Source organism: Oryzias latipes, chromosome 6 (genome assembly GCF_002234675.1).
Source record: "Oryzias latipes chromosome 6, ASM223467v1".
In the NCBI taxonomy this organism is placed as follows: Eukaryota; Metazoa; Chordata; class Actinopteri; order Beloniformes; family Adrianichthyidae; genus Oryzias; species Oryzias latipes.
Window position 1 is genome coordinate 15,658,003 of NC_019864.2, and position 25,428 is coordinate 15,683,430.

At 38.8% G+C, this 25,428-nt stretch overlaps 1 protein-coding gene across 1 annotated transcript; it reads left to right on the forward strand.

Annotated features, from left to right (window-relative positions):
* The first annotated feature begins 1,939 nt into the window (after window positions 1-1,939).
* muc2 (mucin 2, oligomeric mucus/gel-forming) lies at window positions 1,940-21,474 on the forward strand. The gene is made up of 46 exons (XM_023955731.1): window positions 1,940-2,049; window positions 2,214-2,469; window positions 2,563-2,677; window positions 3,296-3,386; window positions 3,465-3,595; window positions 3,688-3,904; window positions 4,162-4,287; window positions 4,377-4,491; window positions 4,581-4,731; window positions 4,823-4,936; window positions 5,018-5,087; window positions 5,191-5,328; window positions 6,368-6,532; window positions 6,619-6,713; window positions 6,796-6,922; window positions 7,032-7,287; window positions 7,422-7,474; window positions 7,550-7,659; window positions 7,785-7,936; window positions 8,053-8,191; window positions 8,389-8,499; window positions 8,599-8,778; window positions 9,004-9,243; window positions 9,332-9,488; window positions 10,378-10,506; window positions 10,600-11,914; window positions 15,569-16,250; window positions 16,422-16,956; window positions 17,044-17,216; window positions 17,407-17,581; window positions 17,675-17,922; window positions 18,075-18,258; window positions 18,331-18,541; window positions 18,643-18,818; window positions 18,960-19,029; window positions 19,189-19,289; window positions 19,380-19,411; window positions 19,524-19,701; window positions 19,797-19,901; window positions 19,991-20,031; window positions 20,158-20,280; window positions 20,377-20,475; window positions 20,569-20,697; window positions 20,785-20,824; window positions 20,906-21,029; window positions 21,115-21,474. The coding sequence occupies exons 1-46, from the start codon at window positions 1,980-1,982 to the stop codon at window positions 21,323-21,325; spliced, it is 8,460 nt and encodes a 2,819-aa protein (XP_023811499.1). The 5' UTR covers window positions 1,940-1,979; the 3' UTR covers window positions 21,326-21,474.
* Window positions 21,475-25,428: the final 3,954 nt, after the last annotated feature.

The window sequence follows — 25,428 nt, forward strand, 5'->3', positions numbered from 1 at the left end:
TGAAGCCTGAATAAGTCTCTTTTCCAATACATTTGACCACAGAATAAAAAAACGTCATTCTTTTTTATTTAAGAAAGTTCAAATTTTTCGTTCAATTGTATTTAAACAAAACTGTACAAAGTTCTAATACAAGTTTTATAGCAGACAAAACCAAAACTGAATTTTAAATAACACTGTCAACATGATACCAGCATTTTAAAGTTACGAGTATCATCCTCCTTTGTTTAACACAGCAGTAATAATCTTTTCCATTATACAGCTGTCCTTCACTGGGAGTGGTTCAAAGCCCTATTTACACTTGGAGGAGCTTGAGCTAAATGACTGTACAAGGACATGACAGATGACTTTATGTGCACTTTAAGGGAAATGACCATGACAGAACAATAATATACTTTTTATTTGACTTAACTAGAAAACCAGTTAAAAACACATACTTCATCAGTTCAAGTGACGAGAACCTTTACTTTGAGATTGTTGTTGCACATCTCTTAATTGTAAAATAAAGTTTGAATATTTAGTTTTAGTTCTAACCACCAAACAAGCACACTCACTGAGCAGCCTGGCTCAGAAACTAATGTTAGGAAAATGTTATGTTAAGGATAAAGATTCACACTTACAGAACATACAGGACAGTTACACACAAAAAGAAAAATACGTATTGTAAAAATGCGTGGAGAATGCAATTTCCTCTTGTGTCAATGTGACTCTGCCGTAAGAGGATGATATGAATCAAGGATGTAGTATTGTCCATTTAAATGCACATCCTGTGCAATTCATAACTCCACATGCAGATAAGACAAAGCAGGATGTACTTATACTCCATGAAAACAAATATTGACTTTTTGGTAGTATAATTTTATATCATCAATTCAACTGAGTTTCACTCATTCACTAGTCTTCATTTAATATTATTTGTTTACATATTTTTCTTTTTATATATAAATACTGCTCTAATGCTTAATTTTTTTATTTCTCACAAAACCCTATTTGTATTTTGGTACAAATACAAAAGAACTTTGTCACTTCACAAACAGAACAGAATTCAGTTTCTGATAGTGATTTGCATAAACATGAGAGTTCAACCACCATAGGGGCAAGTCTGTGTAGATTCCCAGATAAAAGATTGTACTAATTTGACTGCTCCTTACTCTTCTGCTTTGATCATCACAGCAACAAGTTAAGCTTTTATTTTTTATTTTTTGTTATTTCATTTTTTCTTACTTCTTGCCTCTTTTTCAGTTTTAATGTGAAAACTTTTCAGCAAGATTTTAATCTTTTGTATAATGTCCTTTGATGTTGGTGTTTTTGGATGAAAATGTGTAGTTATTATTTTATTATTAAGGGTTTGGAAGCATAGTTTAGTTAGTAAAGGTTTACTTTTGATATATGTCATTTACAATGGTCTAAAAGATATTTGCACTCTAAACACAAGGTATTTGGTACTTTGAAAACAGCAGAATGTGATGTTTTGTTGCTTTCTTTTTAAGTCTGGATTTTATATATATTTCCATCCTTTCTGTGATAGATCCATTTAGGAATAATCATAAGGGTATGACTCACTGACTGTTTATGCACTAGCAATGCACAATTTAGATTTGCCATTTGCACCCATTCTTAATCATGGTGTTTAACAGCTAAATAGTTTGAGATTACTTTGTAATGCTTGACATAGTAAGATATTTTCTTTGTACTCATTCAAAACAAAAGTGAAAAAAATATATGCATTTAGTGGTATAGAGATTCCTGGCTAAAACAAAAACATTATTGCTTTTTCAATAGTTGACGAGGGTGTCAGCCGTACCTGCAAGGGTTGTGTGAAACACGTCATAGATATATTCAGCAAATGTTTGCTATGTCTTGGCTGTAAAACTTTAAAAAGTGGGAGTGAGCAAAAAAAAAAAACTTGTACAATCTCAATATAAGCCAAGCACCAAATGACCATCGCAGCCTCTGGTGACAACAGGCCCGCTGTGGTAACAATGAGGTGGAGATCTGTATGTCTGAGTATTCTTGCTGTCTTTCTTGTCACTGAGGTGCAGACTAGACTGGGTAAGCCTCACATTTTACATACAGTGCAATGCTTTTTGAAAATCATCCCAATGTAAATTATTTATATGTTGAGATATCAAGAAAGGTAAAAAATAGGATATTGTAGATTACACTTCATTTAATGGATAGTTTCTTGATTCAAACATGATTTTTTTCCTTTTCAGTTCGCAACCATGTCAGCAGCATCTGCAGCACATGGGGCAGAGAGCACTTTAAGACCTTTGATGGGGATGTGTACCAGTTTCCTGGTTTGTGTGAATACAACTTGGTCTCAGACTGCCATGAGCTCTACCAAGAGTTTTCAGTGCATCTGAAAAGAACAGAACAAGATGGAAAACCCACAGTCAGCTATGTGCTAGTCACCGTCAATGACCTGTATTTCCACATCACCAAGACTCGTGTTGTTGTCAACAGTGAGCTGTGAGTAAAGAAGAGAACACTGAGATTTAACAACAACAACAAAAGATTATTTTTAAAAATACATAATAAATCTGATTTTTTTTTGTTCTTCAGTGTCACTTTGCCATACTACCAGGGGGGTGTCCAAGTTGAAAAAAATGCAGTTTACACTAAGCTCCAGGCCAAAGTTGGCTTCACTGTTATGTGGAACGGAGATGACGCTGTCATGGTAAAGGATGAAACAACCCACAAAAAAAGAATTTATAATAAAACCGCACACAACGCTAATTTATGTTCAATGATTATGTAAACTATAATGATTATTCCTCCTGGTCTTTTTTTTCCTGTAGAGAACATTTTCTTTAGCAAATCAAGTTTATTACTAAGAATACAAAGTCAAACATTTTAAAAATTGTTTTAGTGAGCACATTGTTTTTGACAACTAAAAGTTGAAATTAAAAAAACCATCTGACCATCACAAAAACTAGGAAGGTCCAGCTCACAGAGCTTTCTGGTGTATTTGCATCATCTGCCATGTTCATCAGCCAGCTGCATTTGAGTGGCCTGTTTGAAAATTGCATTGCTGCAGAAACTATGCCCTAAAAAACTATAAAGGTTTTTATACTTTTTGCTAAAAACGCCATAAACATATCTAAAAGACAACTAGGAACGCTTTTAAAATGGATCAAAAGATGACTGAAGAGGATCTTTAAAAAAAGGTTTATCCAACTCAGATTGTTTTTGCATTTTATGAGGCAGTAGTAGCAGGTTGCTGTTTTTTCTTTGAGTCTTTATCAGTTACAAAAGTGTTTTTAAAAGAATTTTTACACCTTTTTCTGTTTTTTAGGTGGAAATTGACAATGACTACGCAAATCGCACCTGTGGACTTTGTGGGGACTTTAACGGCTTTCCAGTCTACAATGAGTTCATGCATAATGGTATTTACATAAATGCATTGATTTAAATCTTGTTTTTTTTTTCTTAAATAGTCTAACATGATATTGGATTATGTACAGGCCGCAAAATCAGCCCCATTGAGTTTGGCAACAAACACAAAGCCCATCGGCCAAATGATGACTGTGAGGATCCCTATGAAGAGGAAGAATTACTACAGACCAAGACAGTAGATGAATCTTGCAAAGAGTTTGTGAGTTCCACATCATTTAAAAAGAATGGAATCAAAATGTTTTGAGCAGTAAGACATCAACTTTACACTTGGTTCCTTCTTGTCCATTACAGCGAACCCCTTGTGAACAAATGCTCATTGCAGAGTCTTGGAGCTCCTGCATCAAACTGATTGACCCTGAGGTTTACATCCAGGCTTGTGTGCTGGACATGTGCGGCTGTAGCAACAGCTCAGATGACTTCTGTGTCTGCAGCACACTGTCAGAGTTTTCCCGGCAGTGCTCCCACGCTGGAGGACAACCCCCCAACTGGAGGTCACCTCAGTTCTGTGGTAAAGTTTTTCACTTTGGCTTCTTTTCAGTTATTGTCTTGACTTATGTTTTGTCTAAGATGAAGGTAATCCCAAGTATTGACCTTTTTAATGTAAGATACAGCTCATGTTTCACCTGAAAATCATTAAAAACCAAGATTTTAGGAGATGAATAGCATTAAACAAAATTGTAACTAAATTGTAAATTTATCAATGAAATACCTAAGCAATTTCTCATTCTTCTTAACCTGTTTTGGTTACATAAAATGTCTTCACAGATAAACAGTGTCCGTACAACATGGTGTTTGAGGAGAGTGGTTCACCTTGCATGGACACTTGTACACATCAAGATACAAGTTCTCTGTGTGAGGAACACAAAATTGACGGCTGTTTCTGTCCTCCTGGTTGGTTTTCTTCCAATTTGATCACTAAAAATGACTTCTTCTGTTGCTAAAAAGGTGTAAATAAACTTCAAATCTGTCTTTTATTTCAGGAACTGTATTTGATGACATTTCCATGAGGGGATGTATTGATAAGTCTGATTGTCAGTGCAAGCATATCAACATCTATGATGCTGGACAGGTGTATCGACAGGACACAGAGGAATGGTTTGTAAAATGTGTTTTGGGGTAAACAGAATACAATGTGTATTGCTTATTGGTGTAATGAAATTCTGTATTACCTTTTTTTGTTACAGTACATGTTTTGAAGGGAGATGGATTTGTGTGAGTCTTCAAAGACGTGCCTTGTGCTCAGTTGAAGAGGGCTCACACTTCACTACTTTTGATGGGAAAGCGTACACCTTCCATGGAGACTGTTACTACACTCTGGCCAAAGTGGAAAGAAAGGTGAATTGAGAGATTTTATGCCGTTGAACAGAATACACTTGTGTTGATTAAATGTTTATTGAATTTGTTTTGATCTCCTGATGTTTTTTAGGATGAAATTAGCCCAAAGTTTACTATCCTTGCCCAGCTGGTGCCATGTGCACACCAACAGTTTGACACTTGTCTGAAGACCCTCAAAGTCCTGGTGAACAATGACAGAAACAATGTGAGTTGAACATCGCTTATTTAAATGGGGGTTGTGCTCCTTACCTACAAATTGTTAAGCAGTTATTCCATGTTTTCCCAGGTGTTAACATTCACACCAGATGGGTTGGTTCAGCAGAATAGTCAGCCTGTCAGCTTGCCCTACTACTCAGGTGAACTAAACGGAGCATGTTTTTAAAATTTATTTATTTATTTATTTTTTGTTGTTTATTTGAATTATAAATCAGTTTTCCCTCCACATTTCTCTTTGTTTAGGAGACATCACCATATTCCAGCCTTCATCCTTTCACATAATGATGCAGACTAGATTTGGGATACAAATTCAAGTCCAACATGTTCCCGTCATGCAGGTCTACATCACCTTGGAAGAGAGTTACAAAGCAAAGTCGCGCGGTAGGTTTTACACCATGCTTTTGCATTTTTACATTCAGTTATTTCACATTGGTGCTTTTTAATGATGCAATGATGATTACAATAATGTTAGTTTACTAGACAATTAAAAAGGGATATTATAAACACAATTGAACCAAAATATACGTAGAAAAAACTACATATTGAAGACAAAAAAAAGCAAAACCAATAACAAAAAAACAAAATAACAAGATTAGATTTTTGAAACCACAACACAGTTCAGAATAAATAAAAATACAGAATACAGAAATCAAATAGAAATATTAAAAAATGAAACACAAAAAGAAACCTGTTGGTAACCAATAAAAGTATTGTGATTGGTGTCCAGTATCGCTTCATGCCAAATGACATTTGGTTGAAATGATGGACAAAGATCTTCATCCATCAGTGGTGTCCCACAGTACCTACCTTTTCTTCTTTTGTTTCATTTTTGACATTTCATTTCGATTTCAGGAAATTACCTTTCAAAATGTTTTTTTAGGGAAACTAAGGCTTTTTTATTATTTGTTTAGCTTTATTAATTGTGATTGTTATCTTTAATGTCTTTTTCGGTTAAGTGCACTTCAGGATCACTGTACATATCACCTCCTTCCCAAAATTCTATTTTCATCCTTTCCAAGTTATCATGCTTAATTCTATTTTTTTTCTTTTCTTTTTTTTTCTTTCTTTTTGGGTTTAAATTATCGTCTGCAATAATTATAGCTGTGGTGTTTTTTGGAATCCATCTTTAACTTGTTGCTATGAGTTTATTTGGATAAACAGCAGGAAATTGCTTCACTTTGAAAATAATTACTTATTAAGGAGCACTAACTTTATAGAAATGTTTCAATTTAGCCAATGTTCTTTTCATAACTTAAAACCCAACCTAATAAAAAATCATTAATAATTTTAATTTGATTTACAAAACTTTTTAACATTACAATAACTACGTGTTTATTTCCAAGTTAAAATGTGATTGTCTTATCACGTTTCATCTTTTTCTGTGTTTTGTAAAATGTTGGCTTTTTGCTTGACTCCTTAGGTCTGTGTGGGGACTTTAACATGGTTCTGAGTGACGACATGAGGACTCCTCAGGGGATTGTGGAAGGAACTGCGGGATCTTTTGCTAACTCCTGGAAGGCTAACCTCATGTGCAGTGACACAGAGGAAAGACTTGATGACCCATGTTCCCTGAGCATTGAAAATGGTAAACTGTTTTCCATACATTAGCTCTGTACTTCAGTCATTCAAATTACTTCAGCCACAGAAGGACAAATGACTCGTGTTTTTCAGAATTGTATGCTAAACACTGGTGTGCCTTGCTCCGAAGTCCAAACAGTGAATTCACACAGTGTCACTCAGTGGTGGACCCTGAAGCATTCTACAAGGTAGATCAAACTTGTTGGTCCGGCTTCTTCAGAATGGAAAAAAAATGTTTTTGCTTAAAAAAATTTACACTTTGTCCTGCAGCGATGCATGTATTCTAGCTGCAACTGTGAGAAGAGCGAGGCCTGCCTGTGTGCTGTTTTCTCTTCCTATGCTCGAGCTTGTGCTGCAAAGGAGGTGTTCCTGACGGACTGGAGTGAGAATGTCTGCAGTAAGTTATTTTTTAGTGCACTGAGGTGTAGACTTATGAACTGGAGGTGAATGCATTTCATTTTTTCCAAAGATAAAAACTGACTGCTTTCAAATTGTCTTCCAAACAGATAAATACACCAACAACTGCCCAGAAACTCAGGTCTTTTCTTACAAACATCAGAGATGCCAGCTGACATGCAGATCCCTGAGCTCAGAGCAGCAGAGCTGCTCCTCTGACTTCCTGCCTGTAGATGGATGCTCCTGTGCTGAAGGCTTCTACCTGAATGAAAACCACATGTGTGTTCCAATGGCAAAATGTTCGTGTTATCACAATGGAGCCTACATCCAAGCAGGAAAGTCAATCAACATCAAAGATGAGCACTGGTGAGTCACCATACTTTTAAATAACTTTCATGGATTTAGATTTAGAGTATTTTTTATCAATTGCTGTTTGACCCTTTTTTTTCCTCACTTAATATTTCATTAAAGTATGTTGTATTAATATTATTTTTTGCTAGTGTGTGCAACAATGGAATGCTTCATTGTCGTTCTTGGAGATTCCGATCAGCAGGTAAATGTCTGTTATTAATTTGCATGTAGATGACACACAAATGCATGATTAATGTTAATGCTTTTTCTTTTTAAGTTACAGCATGTCCATTTCCAAGAGTTTTCTTCAACTGTTCTGCTGCCAGCAGAGAAGAGACAGAACTGCAGTGTGTTCAAAGCTGTTTAAATCTGGACAGTGATGATTGCGTGAGTGTTCTTTGGTCAATATCCAGCCAAGAATAATAACTATCCCTTAAACAAAAAAACGAAAATACTGATATTCTGAACCCTCAAGTGTTAGCACCATGGCTCTAATCTGTCTGCAATCCCAGGGCTACACAGACTGTGAATCTGGCTGCCGGTGTCCCAGTGGCCTTCTTGATGATGGCAGGGGTTCCTGTGTAAAACAAAGTGACTGTCCGTGTCAGCATGATGGTCGGGTTTATGCCCCAAGATCAATAATTTCAAAACAATGCAACAAATGGTAACACCTTACTTTAATCTCACTTGTCTCCATGAATTGAAAATTATTTTATATATTCTAATTTATATGTATTCTAATTTTCGGATTTTCTGTTTCACCATTTCTGAAAAATCTAGTACCTGCAAAAGTGGCCAATGGGAGTGCACAGAGAAAAAATGTCCAGAAACCTGCATTATCTATGGAAGTGGCCACTACAATACCTTTGATCATCGCACATTTGGATTTCAAGGACACTGCGGTTATGTTGCCATGAAGGTAATTTAAGTTTATGGCAAAAACATTTTTTGCTGTGTCTTAAATCTTAATCGTCATTAATCAGTGAGCAATCATTTTAAAATATAAGTCATTATGACTTTATGTTTTCATTTTTAAATTCCTGAGTAATTTAGTTTAAGTTGAGTTTGAACTGGGACCTGAGTATGTTTAACAAAACCTTGAATTGCTTTTTTAAGAATAACTGTGGCAATAAAACTGGAGTAAACAGGTTTGGAGTTATCACAGAAAACGTTCCTTGTGGATCTACCAATGCAACATGCTCCAAAAATGTCAAAGTTCAACTTGGGGTGAGAGAAAAAACATGTACTTGATATATTCAGAATAATATACAAATCAATCTTTTATAAAGGATGAAATGAGAGAGCTGAGTCTGCTTTGCTTTACAGCGGACAGAAATCATACTGACAAAGGGTAATTATAAAGTGGAGGACCTTGAGGTTGGAGCACTGCTAAAGTACAAAGTGAGGAGGGTAGGCTTGTACCTGGTGGTAGAATCCGACATTGGTGTGGCAGTAATGTGGGATCGGAAGACAACTATTCGCATCCTACTGGAACCTCAACACAGTGTGAGTAACAATAACTGTTTAATAGTGTTAACTAAAAGCTTTTAAGTTAAAACAATTTAGTTGTATAACTTGTCATTAGTGATTGATTCCTTTCACTTCATACTGATGCAGTAAATGCACTGATACAGCAAATGCAGTACAAATTAAGTCAGTATAAAAGTCTACTCTACTCCTCAATGTGATTTATGTTATTCTAATACATTATGCCTTTTGTGTTTCATGCAGGGTGAAGTATGTGGCCTGTGTGGGAATTTTGATGGTGATGGACAGAATGACTTCACCACACAGGGTCAGATGGTGGTTACCAATCCACTAGAATTTGCAAACAGCTGGAAAGTGAGGAGCAGCTGTAAAGATGTGGAAGAGAATGTTGATCCTTGTGACTTAGAACCCAAACGACAGCACTGGGCTAAAATGATGTGCGGCATAATAACAGGAACAACATTCCATCAATGTCACACTAAGGTTTGAAAGAAATCTTTAGCTCTAAGACATTGAGTGGTTTCAAACATGTTTCTGAAAAAATAATCCTCAATCATTCATGACTGAACAGGTCAACCCCCAGCCTTACTATGACAACTGCGTGAAAGACTCCTGTGCCTGTGATGCCGGAGGAGACTGTGAGTGTTTCTGCTCAGCAGTTGGTGCATATGCACAGGCCTGTAATGAGGCTGGTGTCTGTGTTGCATGGAGAACTCCCGACATTTGTCGTAAGTCAATTTAAGTTGTTTTACTCTGATACTAGTTGTATTAGACATTTCTGGTTTGTCTTATGTGAGATCATTAATCAAAGTACTTTTGTAAGCCAGAAATCTATTTCACAAAAAAGAGATGCCAAAGAAACTTGTTTATTTTTTTTGTCAATCTCAGTCTGTTTGCTCAGCTTGTATAGTACTTACACTGTAACTTCTTCTTTCCTGTTCTCTTGGACTCAAACTGTTGGCTATATACTTGTTTCCCATTCCAGTTGCACTTTTCCACATGTTTATTTCTTCCTTTCCAAATTATTATGCTAAATAACTGATTACCATACAATAAAAAGTTGTTTGGTAAAAGTAATTTAAAGTAAATGTGAAGTGAATGGCACTCCGACTTCCTCTCACTGGCTGTCAGTGTTCCATTGTCAAAAAACATGTGTCGTGGGTGGATTGTTGAATCTAAATTGTCGTGTAGATGTGCGTGGATGTGGTTGTACTCCACTGTGACAGACTTGCATACTGTCCAAGGTGTACCGTGCCCTACCATTGCAGTAGCTGGAATAGGCTCCACCAACCCTTTTACTCTGAAAGGGATTGAGCCAGTTCAGAAAGTAGATGAATTGAAAGTAAAGTTAAGGAATTACAGCATTAGGAAATGCACCTTTTCCTCAATTAGTGCTTAATGAAACATAACAACAGTACCTGAGTGAACTTTACTATCTTCTTTTGCTTCCTCTTAACATACTAAAAATAAAACGTCAAGACTGATAAAATAAAACTAAAAATGTTTGACTTAAATAAACAAATATTAAGAAAAAAGTAATCAATGTGCTGCAATGAAAAATGTATGTTTATTTGATTTTGTATTTTAATATCTAAATGACAAATCTGTTTTTTCCAGCTGTTTTTTGTGATTACTATAACAACCCAAACGATTGCACATGGCACTACCATCCTTGCCACACACCTTGCTATAAAACCTGTCTAAACCCACATGGAATATGTAGTAACCCAATACCCAATCTTGAAGGTAGTATTTTACATTGCAAATTTATGTGCTTGGATTTCATTTTACTTTGGGATTTGGAGACATAACCTAACCAGCTATCTTTAATACTTTTAGGCTGTTATCCTGTATGTCCAGAGGATAAACCAATATTTGATGAAAAAAACCAAACATGCGTGGAAGCATGCCCATACTGCATTTACAATGGGACGATATATGAGGAAAATGAGGTCATTTATAATGTGACTGACAATCTGGGAATGTGCTACTATGCAATCTGCATAAATTCAACAGTAATACATAGCAATGAATCCTGTGCAGCAACAACAGCTACACCTCCCACCCAATCTACAACTACTATGGAGACAAGCACCACAACTGTATCTACAACGACACCCACCAGACAAACTACAAGTACCATGGAGCAAACCACCACAACTCAAACAATAAAACCACCCGAGTTCACCACTTCTACTCCAGAGTCGACCACAACAACTTCGACCACTGTGGCAACAACAACCCCAGAGATGACCACCACAACAGAGGCAACAACGACATCCACAAGTACAGCCTGTGCTCCAACATGCGACTGGTCAGAATGGTATAATGTACATAATCCAACCACTGACAAAAATGACTGGGAGACATATGAAAACATTACAAACAGTGGTCTGCAGATTTGTCATGATCCCATGTTAATCGATTGTCGCTCAGCTGATAGCCCAGATATGGATTTTGATGATTTTATAGAAGAAACCAAACAAACTGTTGAGTGTGACATAAGTTTTGGCTTAATATGTAAAAAAGAAAATCAGCCTTTACGACCAGGAAAGTGCTTTGACTACAAAATAAGAGTTTGCTGTCCAGTGAGCACATGTCAGCCTACTGCATCTACTTTGACCACCATAGAGTCAACTACAACTACAACTACTGTAGCAACAACAACTACCCCAGAGATACCCACCACAACTGTAGCTACAACAACACTTACCAAACAAACAACTACCACAGAGCAAACCACCACAACTCAAACAATAACACCACCTGAGTTCACAACTTCTACTCCAGAGTCGACCACAACAACTACAACCACTGTGGGAACAACAACCCCAGAGATGACCACCAAAACAGAGGCAACAACGACACCCCCCAAAGAAACCACAACAACCCCAGAGCAAACCACCACTACTCCAAAAACAACAACAACTTTACCACCTGAATTCACAACTACCACTCCAGAGACGACCACAACAACTACAACCACTGTAGGAACAACAACCCCAGAGATTACTAACACAACGGAGGCAACAACGACACCCCCCGAAGAAACCACAATAACCCCAGAGCAAACCACCACTAATCCAAAAACAACAACAACTTTACCACCTGAATTCACAACTACCACTCCAGAGACGACCACAACAACTACAACCACTGTGGCAACAACAACCCCAGAGATGAGCACCAGAAATGAAGCAACAACGACACCCCCCAAAGAAACCACAACAACCCCAGAGCAAAACACCACTACTCCAAAAACAACAACAACTTTACCACCTGAATTCACAACTACCACTCCAGAGACGACCACAAAAACTACAACCACTGTACCAACAACAACCCCAGAGATGACCACCACAACGGAGGCAACAACGACACCCCCCAAAGAAACCACAACAACCCCAGAGCAAACCACCACTACTCCAAAAACAACAACAACTTTACCACCTGAATTCACAACTACCACTCCAGAGACGACCACAACAACTACAACCACGGTGGGAGCAACAACCCCAGAGATGACCACCACGACTGAAGCAACAACGACAACCCCCAAAGAAACCAAAACAACCCCAGAGCAAACGACCACTACTCCAAAAACAACAACTTTACCACCTGAATTCACAACTACCACTCCAGAGACGACCACAACAACTACAACCACTGTGGCAACAACAACCCCAGAGATGACCACCACAACTGAAGCAACAACGACAACCCCCAAAGAAACCAAAACAACCCCAGAGCAAACGACCACTACTCCAAAAACAACAACAACTTTACCACCTGAATTCACAACTACCACTCCAGAGACGACCACAACAACTACAACCACTGTGGCAACAACAACCCCAGAGATGACCACCACAACGGAGGCAACAACGACACCCCCCAAAGAAACCACAACAACCCCAAAGCAAACGACCACTACTCCAAAAACAACAACAACTTTACCACCTGAATTCACAACTACCACTCCAGAGAAGACCACAACAACTACAACCACTGTGGCAACAACAACCCCAGAGATGACCACCGCAACGGAGTCAACAACGACACCCCCCAAAGAAACTACAACAACCCCAGAGCAAACCACCACTACTCCAAAAACAACAACAACTTTACCACCTGAATTCACAACTACCACTCCAGAGACGACCACAACAACTACAACCACGGTGGGAGCAACAACCCCAGAGATGACCACCACGACTGAAGCAACAACGACAACCCCCAAAGAAACCAAAACAACCCCTGAGCAAACGACCACTACTCCAAAAACAACAACAACTTTACCACCTGAATTCACAACTACCACTCCAGAGACGACCACAACAACTACAACCACTGTGGCAACAACAACCCCAGAGATGACCACCACAACGGAGGCAACAACGACACCCCCCAAAGAAACCACAACAACCCCAAAGCAAACGACCACTACTCCAAAAACAACAACAACTTTACCACCTGAATTCACAACTACCACTCCAGAGAAGACCACAACAACTACAACCACTGTGGCAACAACAACCCCAGAGATGACCACCGCAACGGAGTCAACAACGACACCCCCCAAAGAAACTACAACAACCCCAGAGCAAACCACCACTACTCCAAAAACAACAACAACTTTACCACCTGAATTCACAACTACCACTCCAGAGACCGCCAAAACAACTACAACCACTGTGGGAACAACAACCCCAGAGATGACCACCGCAACGGAGTCAACAACGACACCCCCCAAAGAAACTACAACAACCCCAGAGCAAACCACCACTACTCCAAAAACAACAACAACTTTACCACCTGAATTCACACCTACCACTCCAGAAACGACCACTACAACTACAACCACTGTGGGAACAACAATCCCAGAGATGACCACCACAACAGAGACAACGACATCCACAAGTACAGCCTGTGTTCCAACATGCGACTGGTCAGAATGGTATAATGTACATAATCCAACCACTGATAAAAATGACTGGGAGACATATGAAAACATTACAAACAGTGGTCTGCAGATTTGTCATGATCCCATGTTAATCGATTGTCGCTCGGCGGATAGTCCAGATATGGATTTTGATGATTTTATAGAAGAAACCAAACAAACTGTTGAGTGTGACATAAGTTTTGGCTTAATATGTAAAAAAGAAAATCAGCCTTTACGACCAGGAAAGTGTTTTGACTACAAATTAAGAGTTTGCTGTCCAGTGAGCATATGCCAGCCTACTGCATCTACTTTGACCACCCTAGAGTCAACTACAACTACAACTACTGTAGCAACAACAACTACCCCAGAGATACCCACCACAACAGTAGCTACAACAACACCCACCAAACAAACTACAACTACCACAGAGCAAACCACCACAACTCAAACAATAACACCACCTGAGTTCACAACTTCTACTCCAGAGACGACCACAACAACTACAACCACTGTGGCAACAACAACCCCAGAGATGACCACCACAACAGAGGCAACAACGACACCTTCCAAAGAAACCACAAAAACCCCAGAGCAAACCACCACTACTCCAAAAACAACAACAACTTTACCACCTGAATTCACAACTACCACTCCAGAGACGACCACAACAACTACAACCACTGTGGCAACAACAACCCCAGAAATTACCACCACAACGGAGGCAAGAACGACACCCCCCAAAGAAACAACAACAACCCCAAAGAAAACCACCACTACTCCAAAAATAACAACAAAACCACCTGAATTCACAACTACCACTCCAGAGACGACCACAACAACTACAACCACTGTGGCAACAACAACCCCAGAGATGACCACCACAACGGAGGCAATAACGACACCCCCCAAAGAAACCACAACAACCCCAGAGCAAACCACCACTACTCCAAAAACAACAACAACTTTACCACCTGAATTCACAACTACCACTCCAGAGACGACCACAACAACTACAACCACTGTGGCAACAACAACCCCAGAGATGACCACCACAACGGAGGCAACAACGACACCCCCCAAAGAAACTACAACAACCCCAGAGCAAACCACCACTCTTCCAAAGACAACAACAACTTTACCACCTGAATTCACAACTACCACTCCAGAGAAGACCACAACAACTACAACCACTGTGGCAACAACAACCACACCAGAAATAACCCCCACAACTGAGGCAACAACAACACCCACCAAACACAGTACAACTACCACGGAGCAAACCACAACTACTCCAACAACAACAACAACTTTACCACCTGAATTCACAACTACCACTCCAGAGACGACCACAACTACAACCACTGTGGGAACAACAACCTCAGAGATGACCACCACAACGGAGGCAATAACGACACCCCCCAAAGAAACCACAACAACCCCAAAGCAAACGACCACTACTCCAAAAACAACAACTTTACCACCTGAATTCACAACTACCACTCCAGAGACGACCACAACAACTACAACCACTGTGGGAACAACAACCCCAGAGATGACCACCACAACTGAAGCAACAACGACACCCCCCAGAGAAACCACAACAACCCCAGAGCAAACCACCACTACTCCAAAAACAACAACTTTACCACCTGAATTCACAACTACCACTCCAGAGACGACCACAACAACTACAACCACTGTGGCAACAACAACCCCAGAGATGACCACCACAACGGAGGCAACAACGACACCCCCCAAAGAAACTACAACAACCCCAGAGCAAACCACCACTCTTCCAAAGACAACAACAACTTTACCACCTGAATTCACAACTACCACTCCAGAGAAGACCACAACAACTACAACCACTGTGGCAACAACAACCACACCAGAAATAACCCCCACAACTGAGGCAACAACAACACCCACCAAACACAGTACAACTACCACGGAGCAAACCACAACTACTCCAACAACAACAACAACTTTACCACCTGAATTCACAACTACCACTCCAGAGACGACCACAACTACAACCACTGTGGGAACAACAACCTCAGAGATGACCACCACAACGGAGGCAATAACGACACCCCCCAAAGAAACCACAACAACCCCAAAGCAAACGACCACTACTCCAAAAACAACAACTTTACCACCTGAATTCACAACTACCACTCCAGAGACGACCACAACAACTACAACCACTGTGGGAACAACAACCCCAGAGATGACCACCACAACTGAAGCAACAACGACACCCCCCAGAGAAACCACAACAACCCCAGAGCAAACCACCACTACTCCAAAAACAACAACTTTACCACCTGAATTCACAACTACCACTCCAGAGACGACCACAACAACTACAACCACTGTGGCAACAACAACCCCAGAGAAGACCACCACAACGGAGGCAACAACGACACCCCCCAAAGAAACTACAACAACCCCAGAGCAAACCACCACTACTCCAAAAACAACAACATTACCACCTGAATTCACAACTACCACTCCAGAGACGACCACAACAACTACAACCACTGTGGTAACAACAACCCCAGAGATGACCACCACAACGGAGGCAACAATGACACCCCCCAAAGAAACCACTACAACCCCAGAGCAAACCACCACTATTCCAAAAACAACAACAACTTTACCACCTGAATTTACAACTACCACTCCAGGGTCAACCACAACAACTACAACCACTTTGGCAACAACAACCACACCAGAAATAACCCCCACAACTAAGGCAACAACAACACCCACCATACAAACTACAACTAGCACAGAGCAAACCACCACAACTTCAACAACAATACCACCTGTCTTCACCACTACCACTCCAGAGTCAACCACAACAATTAAAACCACGGTAGCAACAACCACAACACCAGAGATAACAACCATAACAAAAGCTACAACCACACCCTTCAAACAAAGCACAACTACCATAAAGCACTCTACCACAACTCCAAAAACACCAACTACACCCAATATTATTGGCACTACCACTCTAGAGTCGACCACCACAACTACACCGACTGTGGCAAGCACTACCACCCCAGAGCTGACCACCACAACAAAGGCCACAACCACATCTACTACGATAACCACAAGTTTTACGATAGTCACAGGTCCAACCTCTACAAGCTCAACACCCGCAACAGACAAAGTTGTAACAGACAGTACTACACAAACCACTACGGAATGCTTCTGCATTATAAATGGCACACATTATAAACCAGGTAAGATTAAAGCATAAATCATATGAAGAAAATCAGGAATTGCCATGATATTTTATTAATGTTGTGTTTTTTTCTTCACACGTCTAGGAGAGGTAATATTTGACATGTACCACATTGGGTCCGGCATTTGCCTGACAATGATATGTTCAGATATCTGCAAAATTATGAACAAGACGGAAGCTTGTCCCACTACAGCACCATCTACACTGGAACCCACACCCACATCTTACACACCATCATGTCCTGAATGGGATGTTGTCGTAAGAATCTTTTTGTTCTTTGCTAATTACAGTTAAAGCTACATATGTAAATCCATTCATAGTGCATTTTAATAACATTACATGCATTATTTTCCTCTGTTTATTCATAGCATCTTTACAGCTCTTTCATTTTAATTTAACTGTTTTATTGGGATGTTAATATTAATTTGTCTTTTCTTTTGTTTTTAAGCAAAATGAAACCTTTGTCTTGTGCAATTGTACAATGGCCAGATGCATTGAAAATGGTACAATTGAAATAATACCATATGAGTGTCCACCTCTTCAAAATATAACTTGTGCCAGTGGAAAGAAACCTGTTCTTGTTTATGATGAGTTCTACTGTTGCCAGCATTACGTCTGTGACTGTAAGTTTTCTCTGCAGATTTAACTTGGCTATTATCCCTTTTATAGTGTTATTATATACACATATATTTAAATAATGATGTGTCCTTCCTTAGGTGTATGTGAGGGCTGGGGTGATCCCCATTACATCACATTTGATGGATTGTACTACAGTTACCAAGGAAACTGTACTTACATTTTGATGGAAGAGATTACACAAACGCACAACCTAAAAATTTATGTTGATAATGTTTATTGTGATCCCACTGAAGATGTTTCTTGTCCACGATCAATTATTATATCATTTAATTCTCAAGTTATCACACTTGTAAATCATAACTTGATTGGAGCACCACGGTTAGAGGTAACATTACACAATATTTTGGTTCTGTTGACTTTAATACTATTTTCTAATTAATCTGTTTGTTTCACAACAAATAATTTTTTTTAGTCTAGTTGAATGGCAATGATAAAGTATGTTTAACCTTCTCATATTTGTTTTATGTATTTTTTTAGGCTTTTGAAAATGGTGAAAGTTTGAGACTACCTTATTCACAGCATGGAATGAAGGTCTTGAGTTCTAGCCTCAATTTGGTCTTTGAGATCCCTCGCCTTAAAGTAGTAATTACATTTGGAATGACTGGTTTTAGTATTACCCTTCCCTATCGGTCATTTGGAAGAAACACCCAGGGCCACTGTGGTAAGAACTTATTTAAATGTTGTTAAGAAATATTTATTTTAAGGCACACTAAAGTGTAAACTTAATTCTCAGGCACATGCACCAACAATCAGGCTGATGACTGTATGTTGCCTGGGGGCCAGCTGGTGGAAAATTGTGCTATAATGGCAGACTACTGGCTTGCACAAGACATTTATCAACCAGATTGTGAAGTACCATCTGTGCTACCCACCAGTCCACCTGAGCCTCCAGTGGAGCCAACTCCCTGCAACCCTGATTCTATATGTGATTTGATCAAAAGCAGGTTTGTCTGGATGACTCGATCTGCAGTTTTTCACTCAGTGTTATCCTTTTAGGCCAAACAAACCATGCTTAACATTCTTTTTTTGTTTTGTTTCTTTTTAGTGTTTTTGCAGAGTGTCATTCTTTAGTTTCTCCCGACAATTTCTACAGAGGCTGTGTTTTTGACAGCTGCCACGTTTCCAACCCAGCAGTGGAGTGTACAAGCTTGCAAACTTATGCTGCTGCCTGTGCTCAAGCTGGTGTTTGTCTCCACTGGAGGAATCACACAAAACTGTGTGGTTAGTAATCATTCATTTAATGTTATTTATATCTATGGAATCAACAATGGAAACCAAGAAAACAGGATTCTTTGCACTACTGACAGGAGTATACTTGGTGAAAGAAAACAATAACCTCTTTTTGTGTTATTTTTTTAACAGATTATAGTTGCCCTTCAGACAAAATTTATAAGCCATGTGGTCCTGCAGAACAGCCAACTTGTGAAGACAAGTAAGCTTCCAGAAATAATTGGGCCCCTAATAAATAACCAATAATTAAGTAATTTGCAAGTGTACTGTTATGATAGTATGAGATTCAAATTATAATCACCTGTTCATTTTTTCAGCCAATCATTTCACAAGTGTAATTTCAATATTTTTACCTTCACAGTCCCAATGAACCAAGCTTTAACTATACAATTGAAGGATGCTTTTGCCCTGATGGAATGAAACTCTTCAACAAAGATTCTGGAATATGTGTTGAAAAGTGTGGTAAGCAATAATATCGCTGATTTTTATCTGTGGCCATAATTTTTTTTATTGTTGTTGTAATTTTTTGTTGTTGTGTTTTTTTTTTTCTAGGATGTCTTGATCCTGAGGGCATTCCTCGAGAGGTGAAAGCAAACAAGCAAAACATAGAAAGACAAAAGAACAATGTCCACTTCAAAATCCAAATACATTATTTAGCAAAAAATAACAAATTTCTAACCATAACTTTTTTTTCAGTTCAATGAAAGATTTGAATACAAATGCCAGGATTGCATCTGTGATGAGTCCACCAAAACTATTGTTTGCAAGCCGAAAACATGCCCACCACCACATAACGCTGACTGTACCACTCCAGGTTTTGTGGTTGTGAACCAAACAAATCCAGAAGACCCATGCTGCTATGACTATGTTTGCGGTAAAATATGTATAATTTATACATCTTTACATTTTTTGCTTTTTAGGATTTCCCCTTGAGACTGAATTGTGCATTCATAATATTTGCATTCACAGAATGCCAAATCAGTACCTGTCCTGCCAACACTATAAACTGTCAGGTTGGATATAAACCTGTTATGAGTGTTCCTGAGGGAAAATGTTGCCCTGAGTATTTATGTGGTGAGATGCTGACTTCTGCTTCAACTAAATTATCCTAAAAAATACTTTTTTTTAAAACTATCCTTGATAATTGTTTGATTCTTTCTTAGAGCCAAAAAGAGTTTGTGTCCACAAAGAAATTGAATATCAGGTAAATAAAGAGCTGTCTTTCTTTTAGTTTTCAAACTTTAGAACAAATTAACTTTAATTTTAACTAATTTAGTTGAACATGATTCAGTTTAACGTAATTATAAACTCCTATTTTTGTTTTTGTCAGCCTGGGGCATCAGTTCCTGCACATGTATGTCAGAACTGTATCTGCAGCAATGAGGTTGACCCAAAAACTGGTTTGTTCAAAGTGGTGTGCGAATTTATGCTGTGTGACCAAAACTGTGGTGCGGTAAGAAAAAAAAAATCTATTTAAACATTTTTTTCTTGATAGATTTTGGGGATTTTTCCAGCCTGCTTAATGTGCGTTACTTTCTTTCTTTCTCAGGGATTTGAATATGTGGAAACAGATTCTGATGTATGCTGTGGAGAATGTGTACAGAAAGACTGTGTGATCAAAATCAACAGTACCCAACATATCTTGACAGTAAGTTAATGAAATCCTGTCTTCTCATATTTTATCATCCTTGTGTTATCTGACTTTTGTGTGTTTCGGCACCCCCACATCCCTGCTCTTTAGGAGGGACAAACCTGGTCACCACCTGGCAACAAGTGTGAACAATACACCTGTGTCAAGAATGATGACATTTTAACAACAGTCACCTCACACATAATCTGCCCGATGTTCCAAGAGAGCAACTGCGAACCAGTAAGCCGCACTTTGCAGCACATTAAACTGGATGCTCTATGTGTGGAAGAGTTCAAAGTGATAGGGTGCTTTTATTTTCTTTCACAGGATTCGATTCAGACAGCAGCAAATGGGTGCTGTAAAATCTGTAAGTGCTGCATTTTTATGTTATTTGTGGAAAAAATGTCAAACTGAAATCAAGCTAACAAAGCTTTTTTCAAACAAAAAGGTGTGGAGAAAGATAAGGCCTGCAAGGTGGTTTCTATGACAACCCGGGTAACACATAATGGCTGTCAAGCTGAAGAAGAGGTGGACATGCCATACTGTGAAGGATCATGCAACACATTCACCAAGTAAGAATGATACAATGTCACTGATTCTTTTTAAGTATCAAGCAAATTTCGATTTTATATTTGATGGAACACCTGCTTTCTTTAGGTATTCTGAAGCTGCTGCTGCTATGCAACACTCTTGTTCTTGCTGTAAGGAGACACGCTTCAGCAATCGCACCATTGACCTGCTGTGCCTAACTGGAGAGAAGATCCCGTTCACATACATGCACGTTGAAGAGTGTGGCTGTGGAAAAACGGCCTGCACCAAGCCTGCAGGACTACCTTCTCGCAGGAAACGAAGCTTCACACTGCAGTGACAAAACTATCCATATTCACATTAACAACTAAAATATGTAAATCTTTTTTCTCCTTCCCGTCTCACAATCACAACTTCTGACATAGTAAATCCAAATGAACTATGTATTGTATTTATCAGCTGATTAAATGAAACTAAGCAACTCAAAAAGGGCGTCTCTTTCATGTTTTGTAGTCACAACTTATTCTTCAGTGCTTTTACAGAAGGTCAAGAAAACTTTTTTGTACTTCTCTAGAACACACGTGGTGTTGACAGAACAATGTGCTTTGCTGTGTGTTGTGAAGTTCCATAACTAAGGAAAGGGCTTTTTTATAAATAAAATGGACATTATGTGAACATTATTAGTTTATCTAATGCATGATGATGTTTAAATTATATTCATATAGTACATAAAATTTCTGTAGTGTGCTAATTGATAGACAGCAAGTTACTTTATTGCAGTAAAAGGTTTTGGCTAAAAAAGTTCTCAAAAAATGACTGCACAGATAGCTTTTAAAAGATCCTCTAATCACAATGACATGTACTTTTGTCTTCCACAAACAAACTGGTCAAGTAATGGCGGTCACTGAATCTTATGAGTCATTGATGAGTAAGGGAGATCAATTTTGACACATACATGCTGTCTTAATACACAACTGTTTTATCTTCATTTATAACAGTATATTTAAAAGAAACTGCATCCATTTTTTGTATTTGGGGTTTTAATTTTACTTATTTGTAAAACAGGTACTACACACAGACTCATTTGCATCCACAGAAGAACATAAAACATTTTTAAAAATATTTCCATCGTATCTTCTAAATAAATATCTGTCATGGCTACAGCTGCCCTGCTGCTGCTAATTGTCTGATTTTCTCCACCTGTGCCTGCTCCTATAAATCACTTCCTCTGCCCTTCTCTCCCTTTCGGATCGTTGCTCTGCAAGCATTCAGTCAACTCACCTGCTCTGTTCTAACAGCCAGCTTGTCTACCTGTCTGCTCGCCACTCAGCCTGGCTTCCAGCTAACCTGCTCATCCCATTCTCCAGCCTCTGCTCTCAGCTTCATGCTGCTACGGCCGTTGTCTGCGCCTGCTTCCCTGCCACACCATTTTGCCCCAAGCCTCATTAATCCCTGGAGCTCTGCAATTTTGGAACTATTTCCCAGAAAACCTGCTGGAGATTCTTTGGATTGTGAAATCAAGGGTGCTTGTGACTGAGCCCCAGGCTCCTGAGTTCTACCACGCTACGAGTGTCCTTGTCTTTTCTGACTATTGTGTCTGGAGTCACACCTCCATCCATTTGCTGTACTGAGGACTTCACTCCGCCCCTCTCTTCTACCTGTGGATCACATTCCTCATTCCAGTAAGCCTGTTTTTGCTCCGACTAATCAAGGTCATTTCCCGTCACTAACCCTCTCCTTTCTTCTCAGCATCCGTACATTGGCTGTGTTTCTCCGGGGCCTGGGCTCTTTAAGTTAAAAACTAAATAAATCTGGTGTCTTGCACTCCTGAGTTTGTTCTATTTTTTTTCCCTGGAAACAATTCGTAACAATAACTGGAGCATATACCAAATGAAAAAATATAGATGAAAACGCATATTACCGGTTATCTATTTTCTTTTTTTCAGCTCTTTTTATTTAAGAAATCTGTTAATAGTATCTATATAGTTTTTAAAAGGGATTTTAGCTATTTTCATAGGTGTGACAATATCTTGTTATTTTGTTTAGTTGGTGCTTTGTGAACAATCATTTTCTTAGAGGTTCAGACTTAACTATCACTCAAAAAAACAAATGAAAGTATAAAAAAGGGCTGCTAAAAACAAAATAAACAAAATTGGCATTGACCATAGTTTAAACTCAAAAGTTCATATTGGTTTATCAAGCAAATCCCCTATAAGACAGAAATATTAAGATCTAAAGGTTTATATTAAGATTTGTAAAGTTTCCAACAATTGATATGCAGGGAACAAACAGATTTGTTTTTTTAGAAACTGTTTTTTTTAGTCATATAACACCCCAGGAGATACTTATGAAAACTCTTTCATAAACAATTGTTTGACTGGTTGCAACTTTAAATTTGTGTTTGCTGATGATTGTTTACTTGCTTATAAAAAAAAATTAAACAAGATGTTTTGCACTTCCCAATCTAGCTATGAACTCCTCCAAGGGCAAACATGAGTTTAGATCACATCCACATGCAGGAGCTTGAAAATGGGAAAGCAATATGCATTTCTCGGCAACGGCAAGTTATTTATTCAAGGAGGTGTCTTATCACATCAGCATGGCTGCTTTGATTATGATCTTGACTGTAAATCCTTTACCTGTATTGACATAATGCTGTTTACTCAAACTCCTCTTATTGTTAAGCAAATAAACTCAGAAAACTGAAAGTAGTCAGCATGTTATGATTTTGCTCCACCGCTACCAGAGAAGCAAAACAAAAGTTTGACCAAAAGAACATTTCTAGCATCACTTATGTAAGGGATAGTGGCCGATGAAGTGTGCATTATTAGAAATTATACCATGGTCCGAGTGAATACTCAATTCTGATTGGCCGTAGGGTGTTCATTAAAAAAGGATGACGCACAGGATGACCACGTGCCTAAAAACGATGCTTGGCGTTGGATTGTTCAGGCTTCCACATCGCGCATTATTTCTGATAATGCATACTTTGGCAGCCATTAACCCTCTCTTAACGCACGTCGTGGAAGCATAAAGCGTCCTCCACGAAGTGCGTTAATTTCTGATAATGCACACTTCAAAGGCCATTATCCTGCATTTACCATGGTCACTTACAAAAGAAATAAATATTCAATCCGTTATTAGTAATTTATTCTTGTTATTTTTTCAGTTTAAATCGCTTTTATACAAAAAACAGACGATTTGTTACGTGGTGAAGCGCATTGTCATGTTACCGTGGCAACGCGCGACTTCGACTGCAGCGGCAGAGGAAAGCGATATAATGTATATGCTGATCATTAGGTTGGGATAAATAAAGCATCAGTTCAGAGAGAAAGTTCACCTCTTACCGCTTGTTTTTGTCCAGATGCTGAAGCCAAAGTCAGGTTTAAAGAAACCAGCTCAGTGATATAGAACATTTAAGCTGTTTGATCTGAACTTTTGTTATCTTAGTTTTTTAGGTGTGTATTATCACTGTGGATGATTACTTTTTAATCCACACCCAGCAGCCAATCAGAATTGAGTATTCACCTGCACCATGGTATAAATGTTTGCCAATTACTTTGTCTTCACTAATTTTCTTCTTGTTTTTCATCATCCTCCAAATACTCCATGCCGAATGATGCTGTGATATTGGCAGGAATGAGACCATACGGGGGGCTGCACTCCCAGCTTGCAGCCTGGACAGTTGGTTTGTTATCCTGTGCCCAAAGCAGTTGGTTGCTTGACAAAATTGGCATAAGTGAATCCTCTGAGTAAAGCTATGTTCACACCACCTTCGGCAACACGCGTTCAAGCAACTACTGTGGAAGAAAATCTCTGTAAACGCATGTATTTACACCTTTTGGGTTTTCCTATTCATAACTCTCACGCAACTCCTATGCAAGTTTCTACAACTGCTTTCAGCCATTGAACGTGAGTACGTTAAACCAGGTCAGACTTTGACCTGTCAGGGACTTGAATTTGGTAGTGATGTATGGATAAAGTCTCTTTTCATTCACAGAAGTGCCAACCGTTTGATAATTAATCATGAAGAAGAAATTAACAATTGCAGTTTGGAGTGAAACAGGGCACTTGTGGCTTGCCCTGTGTTTTCTATATAAAAAGATAAGATGTTTTTCAAACAAAATGTTTTCCATCTGCTCCTGATTCCCCTGATTTGAATAAAGAAATACAAAGAAATACAATTTTTTGCTTTATATATGTAGTAGAGTGGTAGTTGGCCAGCCAATTCCCTCTGGTTGTTCTATTTGTTATAGTTTTAAAATATTGAAACGGTTTTTTGTGTGTGACTATTGACTGTTTTTGCAACTTAGCTGTCATGTGCCATTACGTGTTTAGCCAGTAGAGGGCAGTGTCGCGGGAGTCACCGTTGAACATTTATTTTGAAGAAACACAAGGCTTCCTGTCTTCCTGTTTTAGCGTTCTGACTCCGTTGTTTTTTCC

Excerpts from the sequence above, each read along its gene's own strand:
- muc2 (XM_023955731.1), top strand. The coding sequence starts at position 1,980 with ATGAGGTGGAGATCTGTATGTCTGAGTATTCTTGCTGTCTTTCTTGTC. Across the intron at positions 18,259-18,330 it reads AAACACCCAGGGCCACTGTG|GCACATGCACCAACAATCAG; the intron begins GTAAGAACTTAT and ends CTTAATTCTCAG. Across the intron at positions 19,030-19,188 it reads CAGCCAACTTGTGAAGACAA|TCCCAATGAACCAAGCTTTA; the intron begins GTAAGCTTCCAG and ends TTACCTTCACAG.